This window comes from Lutjanus erythropterus, chromosome 16, assembly GCF_056507025.1.
Source record: "Lutjanus erythropterus isolate fLutEry1 chromosome 16, fLutEry1.hap2, whole genome shotgun sequence".
Classification (NCBI taxonomy): domain Eukaryota; kingdom Metazoa; phylum Chordata; class Actinopteri; order Lutjaniformes; family Lutjanidae; genus Lutjanus; species Lutjanus erythropterus.
In genome coordinates this window covers 2,780,000-2,795,462 of record NC_139332.1, presented here as the reverse complement: position 1 = coordinate 2,795,462, position 15,463 = coordinate 2,780,000, and the positions used below count along the sequence as shown (strand labels likewise).

General features: G+C 39.0%; 1 protein-coding gene across 1 annotated transcript; it reads right to left on the bottom strand.

Moving 5' to 3' along the window:
- On the bottom strand, nucleotides 1-10,229 carry gnrhr1 (gonadotropin releasing hormone receptor 1). Its single transcript, XM_084739995.1, has 4 exons — nucleotides 10,073-10,229; nucleotides 6,110-6,626; nucleotides 2,096-2,297; nucleotides 1-1,363 (listed from the first exon to the last, which is right to left on the bottom strand). Exons 2-4 carry the CDS (start codon nucleotides 6,623-6,625, stop codon nucleotides 948-950), a joined length of 1,134 nt encoding a protein of 377 aa, XP_084596121.1. The 5' UTR covers nucleotide 6,626; nucleotides 10,073-10,229; the 3' UTR covers nucleotides 1-947.
- Between the last annotated feature and the right edge of the window lie 5,234 nt (nucleotides 10,230-15,463).

The window sequence follows — 15,463 nt, the reverse complement described above, 5'->3', positions numbered from 1 at the left end:
GGAAAACCTCCAAAGGAAGTCGTCCAGGAGGTATCCTAATCAGATGCCTGAACCACCCCTTCTGGCTCCTTTCAACTACTCTGAGTTCTCTCCAGGTGTCTGAGGCTGAGCCCAGACATCCTACAAAGGAAATTTATTTTGCCTGCTTGTATCTGCAATCTCACTCTTTCTATCACTATCCAAAGCTCATGAGACATAGGTGGAGGTCAGAACATGGATTGAATCGAAAGCATCTTCACCATGTTGGTCCAGTACAACGCCAGTGTTACCACTGACAATCCACCTATCAATCTCGTGCTTGTGAACAAGACCCTAATATACTCAAACTCCTTTGCTTAGGGCAACAACTCAATCCTCACCCAGAGGGAGCAATCCACTGTTTTCCAGCAGAGAACCATGACTTCAGACTAGGAGGTGCTGACTCTCACCTTGGCCGATCCACACTCGGCTACAAGTTGCCCCAGTGCATGCTGAAGGTAACTGTCTGATAAAGCCAACAGAATCACATCACATCTGCACAAAGCAAAGACACAATTCTGAGGTTCCCGCATCAGACGCTCTCCCCAGCCTGGCTGTGCCTTGAGATCCAGTCTATGAATATCACAAACAAGACCAGAGACAAGCTTGGCAGAGTCCAGCACCACCTGAAAACATGTTTGACCACTTTGATTAAACAACGATTGAGAAAGTTCCTCATTATAATGATTTATAAAAATCTTTTTTTCATCATATTGGCAGAAATGGGCTTCCATACAGACCAGAGGGCATGAGTAAAACTTGCTATGGAGTTACGAAGACTTCATACCACAGCTGAAAACAGTTGCTTTAAAGGGCAAGAAAAGCCAAAGTTTCTTACCATCCAATTATTTCCTTGAGCATCAACCAGCTGATTGCTGCATTAAGGACGTTGGGTATATTGTAATTCCTCAGAGGTAGAGCATCATTTTTTAAGTGGGGTTTCCACTGTGCTGGTTTGAGCTCAGATCAGATTCCATCTCCACACCAGCTCCGCCCCTTCGAGCAGACAGACCATCCACAGAGCGAGGCGAGGCATTGATGGCTCGGCGACTGCGGCAGCACGCCACCACGTCAGCAAGGTCGGCCCGGAAAGACGGCGTGAAAAAGCCGTAGATGACCGGGTCGCAGCACGTGTTCAGGTTGCCAAAGATAAACAGTATGTGGTGCACGTACTCAGGTGTGTGCTTGATCATGGCTGGCTGGAACCAGTACCAGATCCCAAGGAGGTAGTAGGGTGTCCAACAGATGACAAATGAGCTGACAATCACAATGGTCATCTTCAGAGTCTTCATCCGGGCTTTGGGGATCATGTCTGTTCCACTGCGTCTCAGACACTGTTCGCCATCTGCAGAAACACAACACGGGCCAAATCTCAAATATAGGAGAGCGTATATTTCATGAATATAAACAAACACATAATCAGCACCTTAACAGCTCCATGCTGAGACGAGGATTATCTATTTTAGGTTAGGAGGGTTGAGAGTGATGCACTGCTGACTGTCAGTGTCATTTTGATGTTACAACTATGAAATTTTCAAATTCTGCACATTCAACCAAAACCTGCTGTGCATGGGAGAACAGCTTCATTATTTTGTTTGTCATTTTGTTGTCTTGAGATAATAAAGCTTGTTTTCTGGTGACAACATGTTAATTATTTTGTTATTTTGTACCAAGAGTAAAAATTGTTTGCTCATGATAATTAGTTGATTAACAGGGCTCAAGATAATGAGATATTAACTGATTATCACAAGAAACTGAGCTTTACTACAAAACTAGTAGACTACTTAAATGATGTTTTAATGAATTGTTTCATGTGTTTGCAGTGGTACCACACATAAAACACTAAATCATAGTTAAAATAAATAACTCGCTGCCACCCTGAATAACTTCATCATTTTTACTTTGTTTAATTAACTTAATTACTTAATGTAATTGATTACTTTCATCATTGAACTATAGGCATAGTGGAAGTACAAAAGTAAGACCCAAACTGAATCATCCTTTAAATCAGCAGTTGTGTGCAGGATTAAAAATGTTCCTGTCCAGATTCTAGATCACACTTTTGAGAGTGACACACCTTTGCTCTTGTGCATCTGCCCATTGATCTTGGTGAGGATGCGGGTATAGCAGAAAGTCATGACAAGCAGGGGGAAGACATACAGCGTCACAAAGTGAAACATGTTGTATGCCGTCTCCTCCCAACGATGCCGGAAGCTTCCATGGGTCACACACTGAGTGAAGTCCACTCCGTCAGCTTTAATGGCCCGGAAGATGAAGAGCTGAGGATGAAGAGAGTGCACAGAGATGAGGGATGAACTTCATGCGGTCACAGAAAAACACACACAGTTTAGTTTGTTTTTCTTAAACAAACTTTATATTTGTTTAGATGAAACAAACTACACAAAGAACCGCACAGTGCAGGAGGTTCTTTGACTCCATGTTGTCCATATAACCAGTGTCCTGGTTATACCACATCAGGAACACAACACAAAAGTACACAAGCAGAAGTTCTATGTAGCACTAGTGTGAGGAAGAAGAGTGTTACTGAGCACACAACTCATCACTGACTCTTGGAGATTTTTGATTAGATGTCAAAAGACATTTTTATGTTTTGTTCTGTGGTATAAAATCTGTCAGTAAATATGCCATCTGTGAACTCTGAAGCTGTTACATGTGCATAAAAAGGTGGTTGCTAACAAGTGGCTAAGTGACTTTGAAAACTAGTCACTTAGTAGTGCCCCCACAGAAAAAACATGAATTTCTCATGTTTTCCACATGTGGCCACATGTGCTCATATGTGGAAACGTCACCACATGTGGCATGTGTTTCACATGGGAAGATTCATATTACACCATGAAAATGGTCCAAAACCACATTTTCCATGTGGAAAGAACATGTTTGACATGAAAAACACATGTTCCACATGTGTTTTTTCTGAGGGTGGTGACATGAAGTCATGTGACCATGGTGTAGCCTATAGACATTAGCTTTTTAATTCTGATGATTGTATTTATGCTTCAAAAATCATAAAAGTGGTGTTCATTTGTTAAGACTATCTTGCTGAACAAATTGTATCAGTATCATAAACTTTTGTTTGCCACACAGCTTATTTTCTGCACAAAACCCAACAGAAAAAGACCACAGGCTTTTAGTGGAAGGAACCAGTGTTGTGCTGACCTCTGCACAAACATGCAGCATCAGCACTCTGCATGAAATATTTATTAACAAATTATTTCAAGAATTCATTTGAAACTTAAAAAAATTATATCAAAGCAGACACACACCCACTCAAACCAGACAGATCACAAAATTATTAATAATTTATTCTGCCTCTGAATGGCTAACCCCACCCTAACATAACCTTAACCAACCAAAGTAACAGAAGACATGAGCACTAACCAATCAGACAAAGAGTTCTGAGAGTGTGTCATATTGTAATCACTCCCACCATCCAGCAACGACAAAGACTAGGGTTCAATTTGTCAGGAGCAGTTTGATTTTTGTGTTTTTGGGGTGGTTATAGAATGAATTTTCCTCTGTAATGGAAAAAGAATGTGTACAAAGTAAACTGTAAAAAATAGATGAGACAACTTAAAATTACAACAAACTGAAATAGATTTTTGACTTTTGAGTCCAACACAAACTCTTAAGTTTTGAAATAAATTTTAAAAAGTTTAGTGCCTGGAAGATTAAATAGTTTTAATTGAAAAGAGTAAAAATTTGACATTTACTGTCACTTCAATGACTTTATTCCATTTTTTATAAATTTTGAGTTTCTAAACTTCAGAGTTTTCAGTTTATCTAAAGAAGAAAAGTAAATTATCTCAAAAAAGATCAGTAGTTAATCAAACTTTTCAAAACTCTCGGGATTTGAGTTTGGCTCAAAACTCTAAAATCTGTTGCAGTAAGTTGCCTTGATATTCTTAGTTTTCTCAACTTTTTCTTTTTTTACAGTGTACTGATATAGTGGATTCACTGATAGTTTTATATTGCAATAATCTGTGCTTGTGACAAAATCCCACAGTACACCTGGACTTACCTCATGGCACACCACTGTTGAACCTCAGTGACAGAGCATCAAGTGTGGATTAATCCATTTATATTTGCAATATGTTTTTAAAGATTCACATCTAAAGAAGGAACCAATAAGCTTGGAGCTGAGAGCCACAGACAGGGTAGGGATAGGAACATAATCAGCCTTACTTTATAAAAACAAAAGCTGTAGGGGAAAAATCAAAAATTGATATTTATTTATTTGATCCTCTATGTATTGATTTAATTGGTGGAGAATTGTATCTTTATTCTGTGTATAATTCATAGTCACAGTTATATGTTTGTCAGGCTTTCTTTGCATCATGTGAGACTACAATGTTGTACTGATACAGTATTGGACAGTGTCTGTCTGTCATGTTAGACCTGTCCAAGGTGTAAAATAGGCTGCCTCTCACCAGCTGCATGCTGGGATAGAGTCCTGTCAATGGCCCCCGAAACAGGAATAAGTCTACAGAAAGGTGCATAATGTGTAATCTACCCACAGGCCCTTCACTTATCAGTTTGGCCTGACATATAGGTTATAGCCTACAGTAGGGATGTTAGATACAATCAGTCTGTCAGCCCTTTTTCTCCTGCTGCTGGCCGGCCTATCATTGACAGATCAGTCCCCAGCTTCAACAGGCTCCTCTATAGTCCTGCTTTATCTCCTCCCTCACAGAGGAGGCTGCAGAGTGCAGAGACAGTGCACATTTAGAGCCATCTGATGAAACTGGAAGACTTTTGCAGAGGCGTTTCATCTGTTTAGAGACCATGGCTGAAGATTTAGATTTTTTATCACTGTGCAAAAACTGACTCTGACACCTTCACAAGGCTGCAATAATGAGTCTGACAGATTCTAAACAAGGATGTCAAAGGCTTCCTTGTCTCTGATTTCCTAGAACTTGTTTTTAGCTGGTTGGGTTTAGGCACGAGGAGTGATGATTGGCTACAGTTAGGTAACCATAATCTCACTGACAGTAAATACAATGGCAGGGAATAATTTGCACTCTTTGCAAATTTTTGTTATATATTTTCATTTGAGAAAACTGCGTGTTCTGTCCAGTCTTGATGTTTTACAACAAACCAGCTGTCACATGTCAGCATTCAACATTTTGAATGGCTGGCTGAGTGGCTGAAACATTTCAGGGGTCATGCACAGTTACATTGAAGCAGGTTGCATGAAATAAATTACAGGTATGTGTAATGCACTGCTGCAACTAATGATTATTTTCATTATTGATTAATCTGCCAATTATTTTCACAATTCACTGTTTAGTCTATAAATTGTAAAAGAATTGTGAAAAATGTGCATCACAATGTCCCAGAGTCTAAAGTGATGTCTTAAAATGTCTTCTCTTGTCCAACCAACAGTCCAAAAGCCAAAGTCTCTTCATCTACTTTCATAAACGTCAAAGAAAAGCAGCAAATCCTCACATTTAAGATGCTGGAACCAGTGAATGTTTGACATTTTGCCTGAAAAATGACTGGCCATCCCTGAAATCTGACTGGCCACCCCAAGTGCCACCCAATTGTCCTCAAGTATGATTGGCTATTTGTCTAGTGAGAGGTGGGACCTCAGTTTGAACCAGCTGTCTGACACTTATTTATAAATGTGAACTGTTTTCTTGTATTTAAGGTTAATTTAGTGTATGGATCATTTTACAACACAGGGTTGCATAATGAGATGTTAGTTGCAGTTCTTTTTATGCTAATAACAAAAACAAAAAACATACACAAAGAAATATATACAACAAATGGGTGAATAAATAATAAATGCTAAAAATAAAGCATTGTGAAATGCTGAGGATAGAGGTATAATTAAGTTACACATTTTTTTGAGGACTTAAAGTCTGGATGTAAATACAGGAAAAGTAAGAAACTGTTAAAAGCTTTAATGTTAGTCACTAAACTAGATGTGAGAAACCTAAATTCATGCTAATATGATGCATGTGTGTGTGTACACACCACCAGACCCCTGCACAAGTCAGTGCCCTGCTTGTGCCACCCCGGTCAAAAGAGTCTAGAAACGCCCCTGAAACTGTGACCTCATGTCCTGTACCTGTGGAGATGCGAGCAGCAGACTCAGCGTCCAGGCCACCAGCAGCATTCGTCTGTTCCTGACCCCAGCATCCAGAGAGTCCAGGGGGTGGAGGATGGCCCGGTACCGGTCCAGACTCACCACCACCAGGATGAAGGCTGCAGAGTGCATGGCGAAGAGCTTGAGGAAACACAGCAGCTTGCACATGACGTCCCCGGCGTACCACTGCACCGTGATGTTCCAAACAGCATCCAGAGGCATCACAACGAACGTCATCACCAGGTCGGCTGACGCCAGGCTGGCGATGAGAGGCCGCAGGTGTGCAGCCAGGCGATAGCCCCGCCCCCAGCACACACTGATCAGGACGGACAGGTTGCTGCAAGCAGCAAAGACGAACAGCACTAAGGTGGCTGCTACACGACAGAGGGCCGCCACAGTGAAGGACGGAGCCTCCCAGGGTGGAGGGGACAGTGGAGCAGACGAGTTGAGCAGAGAGAAGATGGAAGAGTTCTGTAGGGGGTCAGCAGACAGGTTCATCCTGAGACACACAGGGAAAAGACAGCACAGATTAATACATCACCCTGTCAGGGTTTATCTTGTAATAATGACCTGCTCACTGTACATTATTACTCTTATTACATGGTTCCTTTAAAACTCAATAATTTGTTACAAAATATTCATTTAAAAATGATTTTATAGATTTAAGAGTTCTGCTATATTTTACAGTATGTCAATAAGACATAACAAGCTGTAATTTCCATCACATTGGACAAAAACTAGACATAATATATTCTTTATTAGACAGTGAAAAACACAACATTACCCTAATAAGAACTAACAAGCTGTACTTTGTATCAAATTAGACAAAAAATAAAAATAATGTATTTTATTAGACAGTAAAAAATCACATCTTCACCCTGTAGACCACATCAGGCTGTGGAGACCATTGCATATCTATTAATTATTGTTAAGACCTTATTAGATCTTATTAGAGGGTAATTAGGGACACATTACAACAGAACTGTACTGTAAACTGAAATGTGTTATTTCCCACTGCTAGACTCTTATTAGAACTTATTGGGGGATAATTACTGTCTGATAAAATATATTATTCCTAGTTTTTGTCTAATTTGATACAAATCATGGCTCGTTTGCTCTTTGGGTAATGTTTTTTATAAAGTATATATTATTTATTATTTTGTCTGGATACTGGATACAAAGTACAACTTGTTTGCTCTTATTACAGTAATGCTGTATTTCTTACAGCACATTTATTATTTCTAGTTTTTGTTTAATTTGATATAAATTACGGCCTGCTAGCTCTTATTAGTGTACTGATTTTATTGCTCCTCCAGAATTTGTGATCCATACTTTGTCATAGCAACGGCCTGTTCTTCATAGCAACAGTCTGTTATACAGAAATAACAGACCTTAGAATGGTGTAACTGACCAATCACAATCGAGTATTTAACAAAGCCATGTCTTAATTGATTATAATAAATGCTGATTATAATCACCTTCTCAAATGCTTTGTGTTCATGAACATCACTGTGTCACTTTCATTATGACATAAGCCACTGATTTATTCTTTGAAGTCACCTTCCAACACTTACAAAGCTTCCAGAGTAGCTGCAAGTATTTCCAGTGGTTCACAGAAGGAGAACAACAGCCCACAGTTTCGTTTCAAGCTAACAAGATGAATATTGATTTTAGACGTCAGCCGTCCCACATGGGACTGGTGATAGGTAACTATTGGTACTTTGTAATTTTAATTGATTACAAGTAGAACTGTGATTGCTACACTCAGGTGCTGTGTGAAAAGAATCAGCAGCATGTGTTCTGCCTCTGTAAATGGTTCCAGTTTAATGTTGAAGTCCTCATGATCCTATTTTATATATTTTATATTGAGTCTGCCTGAACTTTGTCTTTAATCTGCTGGTTCTGGAACCTCAACATCTGGGCCAAATCTGCACTAACCACAATATAATATTAGAGTGAACTATCTGACCTGTTTTAAAGACAGGAAGGGAGGAAGACTAAAGTCATCCTGTCCAACATCTTCCATCCTGCATACTCTGAAGTTTTCATTTATTTTTTGAAACAGAATCTCACTTGAGAGAGCAGCAACTGTCGACTACAACCCCACGCAAGACTTCTAATAGTATAATACTGTGCTTTACACAGGTCAGCACAGTGCCAGTGGTCAGTGCAGGTAAGTTTTATCCAACTACCTTCAGTTTGACTCCACAAGTCTTGATTTTCATGACGTGCCAAAAGCAACATATGGTCTTCCTGTTAACATTCATTATGTGTCGACACTGTTGTTTGCAGAGCTGCAGGCTGCACATCATGCAGAGACTTTCCTCTTCTATCGTTCCAGTTTAGCTCTCCAGTGTTTGTATTGTGCTATAATGTATTAAAAAAACTAAGGACTGCTTAATATCACAGACTGAGAAACATGTTAGACACAACAACATGACCTGTGAGGTGATCAGCAGTAAAGTCTGCCTATATGGCCTATAAATCTACAGGTAAGCTGCTGGAGCGCTGCGTTTGTGTGTTTTTTGTTTGGTTTTTTTTGTTTGTTTTTTGTTTTTTTTATATTTAAATATGTCTGTTGTAAAGATGTATTTTTTTATGTCAAATATATATTTTTGTTTTGTCTCAAATATGTGACATCTTATAAGGTTTTTATACGGTACTTTTAAGATTTCAGCTTCACTAATGGTTGCGTAATTCATATAAGTTTGATATTACACATATTTGTTAAGGATATTGTGTGTGGATCATAAATGTGGTCATAAATCATAGGGAGAGCAGGGTATCATGTCACTCAGGTAAATTGTCACACTGGTTATATCTCCAACAACAGAGGGCGCTATCTAAAAAACCTAACAGCTGCATGGACACGTCACTGCTCTAAAGTCATTTTGCTCCTGACAGGCAGCATATGTCATTGTAATCTGAAGTGAGAACAATTTAATATTTTTCATATTCACTTATTTTATCTTTTCACTGGATAGAGGAGAAAAAAGCTGTATTATGTCACCTAAACCTAAATTCTCCTGTTCTAAAGCTAGCTTGTTGCAAGTTGTGTATAACTTCTCAGTTTGCACTGCATAAAGTGGCAACTTGATGGAGCACCTTGTCACAAATGTACATTCTGTATTTTACCATTGATAACTTCATATTAAAGTAAGAAATAACAGATATTATACATTTGTGCACAAGAATCTCTCATTTAATTGTATATATTGTTCCACTTCGTATATTTCCTCTTGTTTATATCCCTGTATTTATATTTCTTGTTATATTGCTCCTATTTTCTTTAGTATCTTCTTTGGTTGTTTTTTTATTTGTATTGTATTTGTTTGTTTCTGTTTTATATTTCCTCCTCTTTTGTTTGTTTTTTGTTGATGCTCTCTCTACACTTCCCAAGTTATATAAGTTTCATATATAAATCTACTAAGCATCTTGTATCTGGTCTGACTGTCATGTATGTGCATGTGTATCGAGGCACCACCTGCAGACAGCAGTGGTGTGGTTACAGTAAGACGCTGCAGGAGCGCCCTCTGCTGGCTGACAGCTGCAGCTCTGCGTGTGTTGTTGCACCACAGTCCTCGGTACAGCCGATGGTTCAGTGTTCTTCAAACAAAGAACCGAACATGATCAAAGGTTTCAGTTCCACTCAGTAACATCAGAACTCTCCTGTTCTCTGCACACTGACGCTCTGGCAGCAGGTTCTCTCTTCTTTCTGTCACTTTCTCCTCATCCTCATTCTCATCCTCATCCTCAGCTCCACACATCACACTGCATCACTTCAGCTCTGGGGGGAGACGCGCCCTCGCCCCCCACCGACACACACACACACACACACACACACACACACACACTCATACTGACTCAAACACACCAAAGCACATCTATGACCGCACTTTAACATTTGAAAGTACGGAGACAGAAGCAGCTGCAGGCTGTTCTCACCTGGATCAGATGTGAAGAGTCTACTGGTGGTCAGAGGAGGAGAAAACCTGCAGGATTGTGGGTCCAGAGCGGAGCTGTCCAACGTGCTGAAGCATCACTTTCCCTGCATGCTCTCTGTCTCTCAGTCCAAACCTCCACTATCTGATAAATCAACACAAATTCTTCCGCATCACTGTGGTTCTTCTTTATCTCGCATCCCTCTGCTCGCTCCATCAGCCCGCTGCACCTCCACAGTGAATATATTCAGCGTGAACACCGAGTCACAGGGATCACTGCTGATTGGTTAATTAAGGCGGCTGACGTGCGGGGTGTTGCAGCGGTGTAACCACCTTTGTGACAGAGACGGAGAGAAGGATTCTGGGGAATTTCCAGCAGCTACATGATGATAAGGTGCTCATTGTGCAGAGGAGGAGAGTGGAGCTCAGTCTCACAGCAGGATTTTAATAACAACACAGCTTTCACTGAGCCTCTTCATGACTTTGTCCTTTTTTTTTTATTTGGTTTTTCAGTGTAAGTAAAAAAGAACGTATGCTCAGCCAATTTAACTCAAAGGTTAAATTAAAAATGTGCATTTCCATTCTATAATTCATAGGCTCTAGAATTTCAATCTTGTTCAAGATATAATAGCACAAAATAAAACTATCACAGCCCTTTAACATCCTTGTATCAATTGTACTTACTCCTTGCCAGATTTGGGACTGTGGACAACAGAAATGACAAAACCAGGGTTTTAATTACACAGTGGCTTTCAGGGGAGGCTTATTTTCTACCACTAAAACATGTCATATGCATACATGAAAATGTGCAGCAGTGCAGTCAGTTGCAGGCTTACTGCAAAAAACCTTCTACTGTTTCTACTACAGACACTTAATACTGTCAGTAACATTTAAAAGACGCTACATAACAACAACATAAGGCGACTGTTCAAAATCAAAGAATAATCAGAGCAAAAAAAAAATAAAAAATAAAATAAAAAAATATATATATGATGTGGGACACATGCCGTGATTTTCTGCCTCTCACTGACCTCTATTTCCATTCAGGGGGTCAGGGTTGACATTGTAGCATTCTTAACAAACTGGACTGGGCAAAGAACACTGATGCCCTCTACAGGAAGGGCCAGAGTCTTCTGTGTTTTCTGAGGCCACAGAGGTCTTTGGATACCTGCTGGTCCATGCAGGATCTTCTATGAGTCTGTGATGGCCAGTGCTGTCCTCTATGCTGTTGCATGCTGGGGCAGCAGGCTGTGGGTGACGGACGCCAACAGACTCAACAAATGGATCTGCAGAGACAGTGACGGTGTTGGGGTGGAGCTGGACTCTCTGATGGTGATTGCAGAGAGGAGGATGCTGAGGATACATATATATGTACATACGTGTGTGTGTGTGTGTGTGTGTGTATGTATATGTATATATAAACACACATTAAAAAAGGAATATTGATTGTTAATATCAGCCAAAATGATAATGAATAGTTATTGTGGTGAGGACACAACTTGAAAACAAAGCAGGACCCAGCATGAGGTCTTTGTCATATCACGCTTCAGTGGTTCATACTCCCATATTCCCAAACACATTACCTTTAGAACATGTCCACATGATGAACCTGGAGCTTTGGGGGCCCCAGAGGCTTGGAGCCCTGTTACCCAGTTGATAATCCAACCTTAATTACACCTAAAATGCCTTATGGCTGTTGTTGTGAGTCATCAAAAAGGATTGTGACAGGTTACAGCAACTCTCAACTCAGATTAAAATTAAAATGAGTTTAGTACAGTAGATATACTGTATATATTGTTATACATTATAAATAGAAAAGTTAGAAACGTTTAAAAAAGTTACCTTTTTTTGCAATTAGTATTTTATTGAATTTTCATATAAACATTGTCACATTTTGGTCAACAAATTAAATTACTTCAATATGTATAAAAAACAAAAAATAAACAAAATCAAATATCAAATAAATACAGTTATTATTCCTACATTTGTATGCACCATAATCTAATTCACAATCAACAGAGTAACTCTCAGTCCCATTAAAAATCTAAATATTATTTACATGTTGTTTACTTTACTCAAACAGCTGTCCACATTCACAATATAGTCTCTCCACTTCACCACAGATTTCTCACTTCTGTCCTAGGCATAATGAGGGGGAGCATGCAAATTTTCAAATCTTAAAAAGACATTGTTTTGTGTCTATAATCAGCACAGGTGCTTGTCACAATACTGAATCCCACTGACACTGACTAGACACTGACAGACAACACTGCTTATATCTTCATTTTTAAATCAAAATGATTGCTTCAGTTCAGTTTCTGTCCATATCCAGTTCTACACCCTTGCTAATCATTTAATATGACTTTTTAAACATTACAGCATACATTGTAAATGTGAGGGTGTGTAGCAGAGACACATGTAAGTGAGTAGGATCATGGTGGGCTGCAGGCTCCTGGTACTGTGGCAGTGGTACATGCCATTTCTCCTGAGATTGTTTTACATCAGACGTGTGAGTCATAATGGTGTAGAGACACATGTTGGTGACAGCCAGGATACTGTACGGCTGTTCCAGCTGGACTGAAGTATCAGACAGCAGAGATGCAGAGATAAAAAAAAAAAAGCTGCAAAAAGGTGCAGGGCTCCTGCTGCAGCTTTTTACAGGAACAAGACACATTTATGGTGGCATCCAGCACATTCTGCACTGTAGTCCAGTCTGCAGTCATGTGCAGAGCTGCAGAGTCTGTCCTTCAGATGATCAGCATTTATGTAACTGGGTCATATACATGTACAGTAACCTCTTGTTTATATAATTAGACAAATTGATTTCTTCTTCTGTGTTCCCCACTGTAAAAAGTCCTTTCGCCCCCTTCCCTTCTCACCCTTCATTTTGTTGTCTGTGTATCATCATCCCAAACAATATTATAATGTCTGTCTTCACCTGTCAATATGTACATTTTTAGCCTACTGGCAAATATTTACAGTTACAGTTACAACAATGCTGGCTCAAAGCTGCAGCAAACTGCTGTTTTGTCTATAAATCTCATTTCATTTGTGTGTAGGAGCTGAGTCAGCATAAAGGTTCTGCCTTTCATTGTCTGAAAATTTCAGAATAAACTAGAAGAGGTCAGTCAGTAGAGTGTAGATCTCTGTCAGGCAACCTGAGAAGAATATTTGGATGTAACCTTTTTGTAATCAGCAACATTTTGATTATAACAGCAATTTAATTACAATTAGTGTCCTCAGTTCACAAACACTGTCTGACTGTTGTTAAAAGAAAAGCTGATGTATCACAGCAGTAAACATGCTGCTGTCACAACATTCTTGGAACATGTTGCAGACATCAAATTCAGAATGAGTGTATATCTACAAAAAAACAATGAAATTAATCAGTTTGAACATAAAATATCTTGTCTTTGTACTGTATTCACCTGAATATAGTTCAAAAGGTTTTTGCACATCATTGCATTCTGTTTTTTATGTTTTGCACAGCATCTGAACTGGGAGGTATATATAAAAGATACAGTCTGTTAAGACAGTTTTCCTCAGTGAACATGGAGCCAGCAGACACAGAGAGATGGCTGGCAGACGAGGGGCCAGGAGCAGGAGAGGAGTGTGTATGTGTGATGGAAGACTGCTGAGACGAGGAAGACCCAGAGCTGATGAGATTAGAGCTACCTATGTTCTTCTACTACCAAAAAAGTTTATTATTATTATTATTCCAGCACATTTTTTGATATTCAATAACTTCAACATACTTAAACCAATTCAAAATTCAACTTCAAATTCAACTTATTCAGATTCATTAGGACATTATCAGAAACTTTCAGATTTTCCCACAACATTCATACTTTCCGAAATATTCCCATTCCTATTAAATCCCATTCAAAAAAAAACTTTGGCATCTAACTAGTTCCACAAACTTCAACCGATTCAAACCATTCCAAGTCAAAACATTCAGCTGAATTAGGACATGCCGGCTATGTCTTTTCAAAGCTGTAACATTCATACTTTTCCAGATATTCCAGGTTTTTTCCAGACAGTTTTCCCATTGAAAATGAATTCTGGAATCTTCAAAAATCTCAAAATTTCACCTTTTTTCAAATGCTTTTCTAGTTATTTTTATTATTCAAGTGTTTGTTTTATTGGTATTTTATAGCCTTATATGAGATATTCAGCCTCATGCAAAAAGTGTCTTAGGAATAAATTATCTTATTTTTGTTTGCATCCACAATTTCCTCTAATTTATCTGAGGTCAGAAGAAGTTTTATGAGTGGTGGGAAGCATTCTTATCTAGCACTGTTGTCTGACACAAGGAAAGTAAAGTTTAAAAAAACAGAATATTTTTAATATATGTTCTAAAATATTAGCCTGTGGTAGACATGACATGATCAAGTGCTCTCTATGGTGCCCTTCCAGTGTAGAAAGCTTGGTGCAGTGCCATGTAGGCTGCCCTGTACGCTACACTAAAATATAATAGGTATGCTTACTTAAATCATAATAGTATACTTTACTTATCTGTCCCTATCCTGTTGATTTAACTCATGGAATGTAAGTATGTACTCATGTTTCCTTAAGGAGGTTTAAAACTAAGTTCATTTGAGTAAACTGGACTTGTAACATTCTGTTCCTGGAATGAACACAGAGGCTCAGCAGAGCACTTGTGCAGTACAAGAGAAGTTTCCAGAAACCTGTGGACAAAAACTTGGGAAGAAAACATTTTCTGCGTCTCTTGGTAAGTTGTTCAAAGTCTTTCAATTGTCAGCTATAATTTCATTACTTACAACTACATTTTTGGCAGGACATTTTTTTCTGAACATAGGTATTACAGACATCTCAGGAGATAACTAGGCTAATGCTGTTGTTAGTTAACATTAGCCAAGGCAGCTAACTAAAACCGCCATTATCATGTCATTCACACGATAATTTATAGTTCGCTATAGCACATAAATTATGTGATCATGATGCAAATGCTAATTTGAAGCAAAATTACAAAATAAAAGAGGTTATGGTTATTTGGCGGCAGTAGCATGACACTGTATTTCTCGAGACGTGAAGACCAGACAGGCAGGCTGGCTGACCGACCGATCTCTTCTTGACCGGCAGAGCTGCAAACACCTCCAGCCCAGTCTCTCCTCTCCTGTCTCACACACTCTCTTCTCTCCTCCAAAGGAGTGAGAAGACAAGAGCACGAGAAAAGCAGCGAAAGTGAGTCAATGTGCCATGGCTTGTGCTAATATATAAATTGTAATGTACAATTAAATGATAATGTAGCTTAAACATGATGATGCTGCAAATCATAATTGATTACCCCTACCATAACTCTTTCATTTTGTTATTCTGCCTCAAAGTAGCATTTACAAATTTGGTAAATGAATTTGGGCAGAGCATGCAGGGC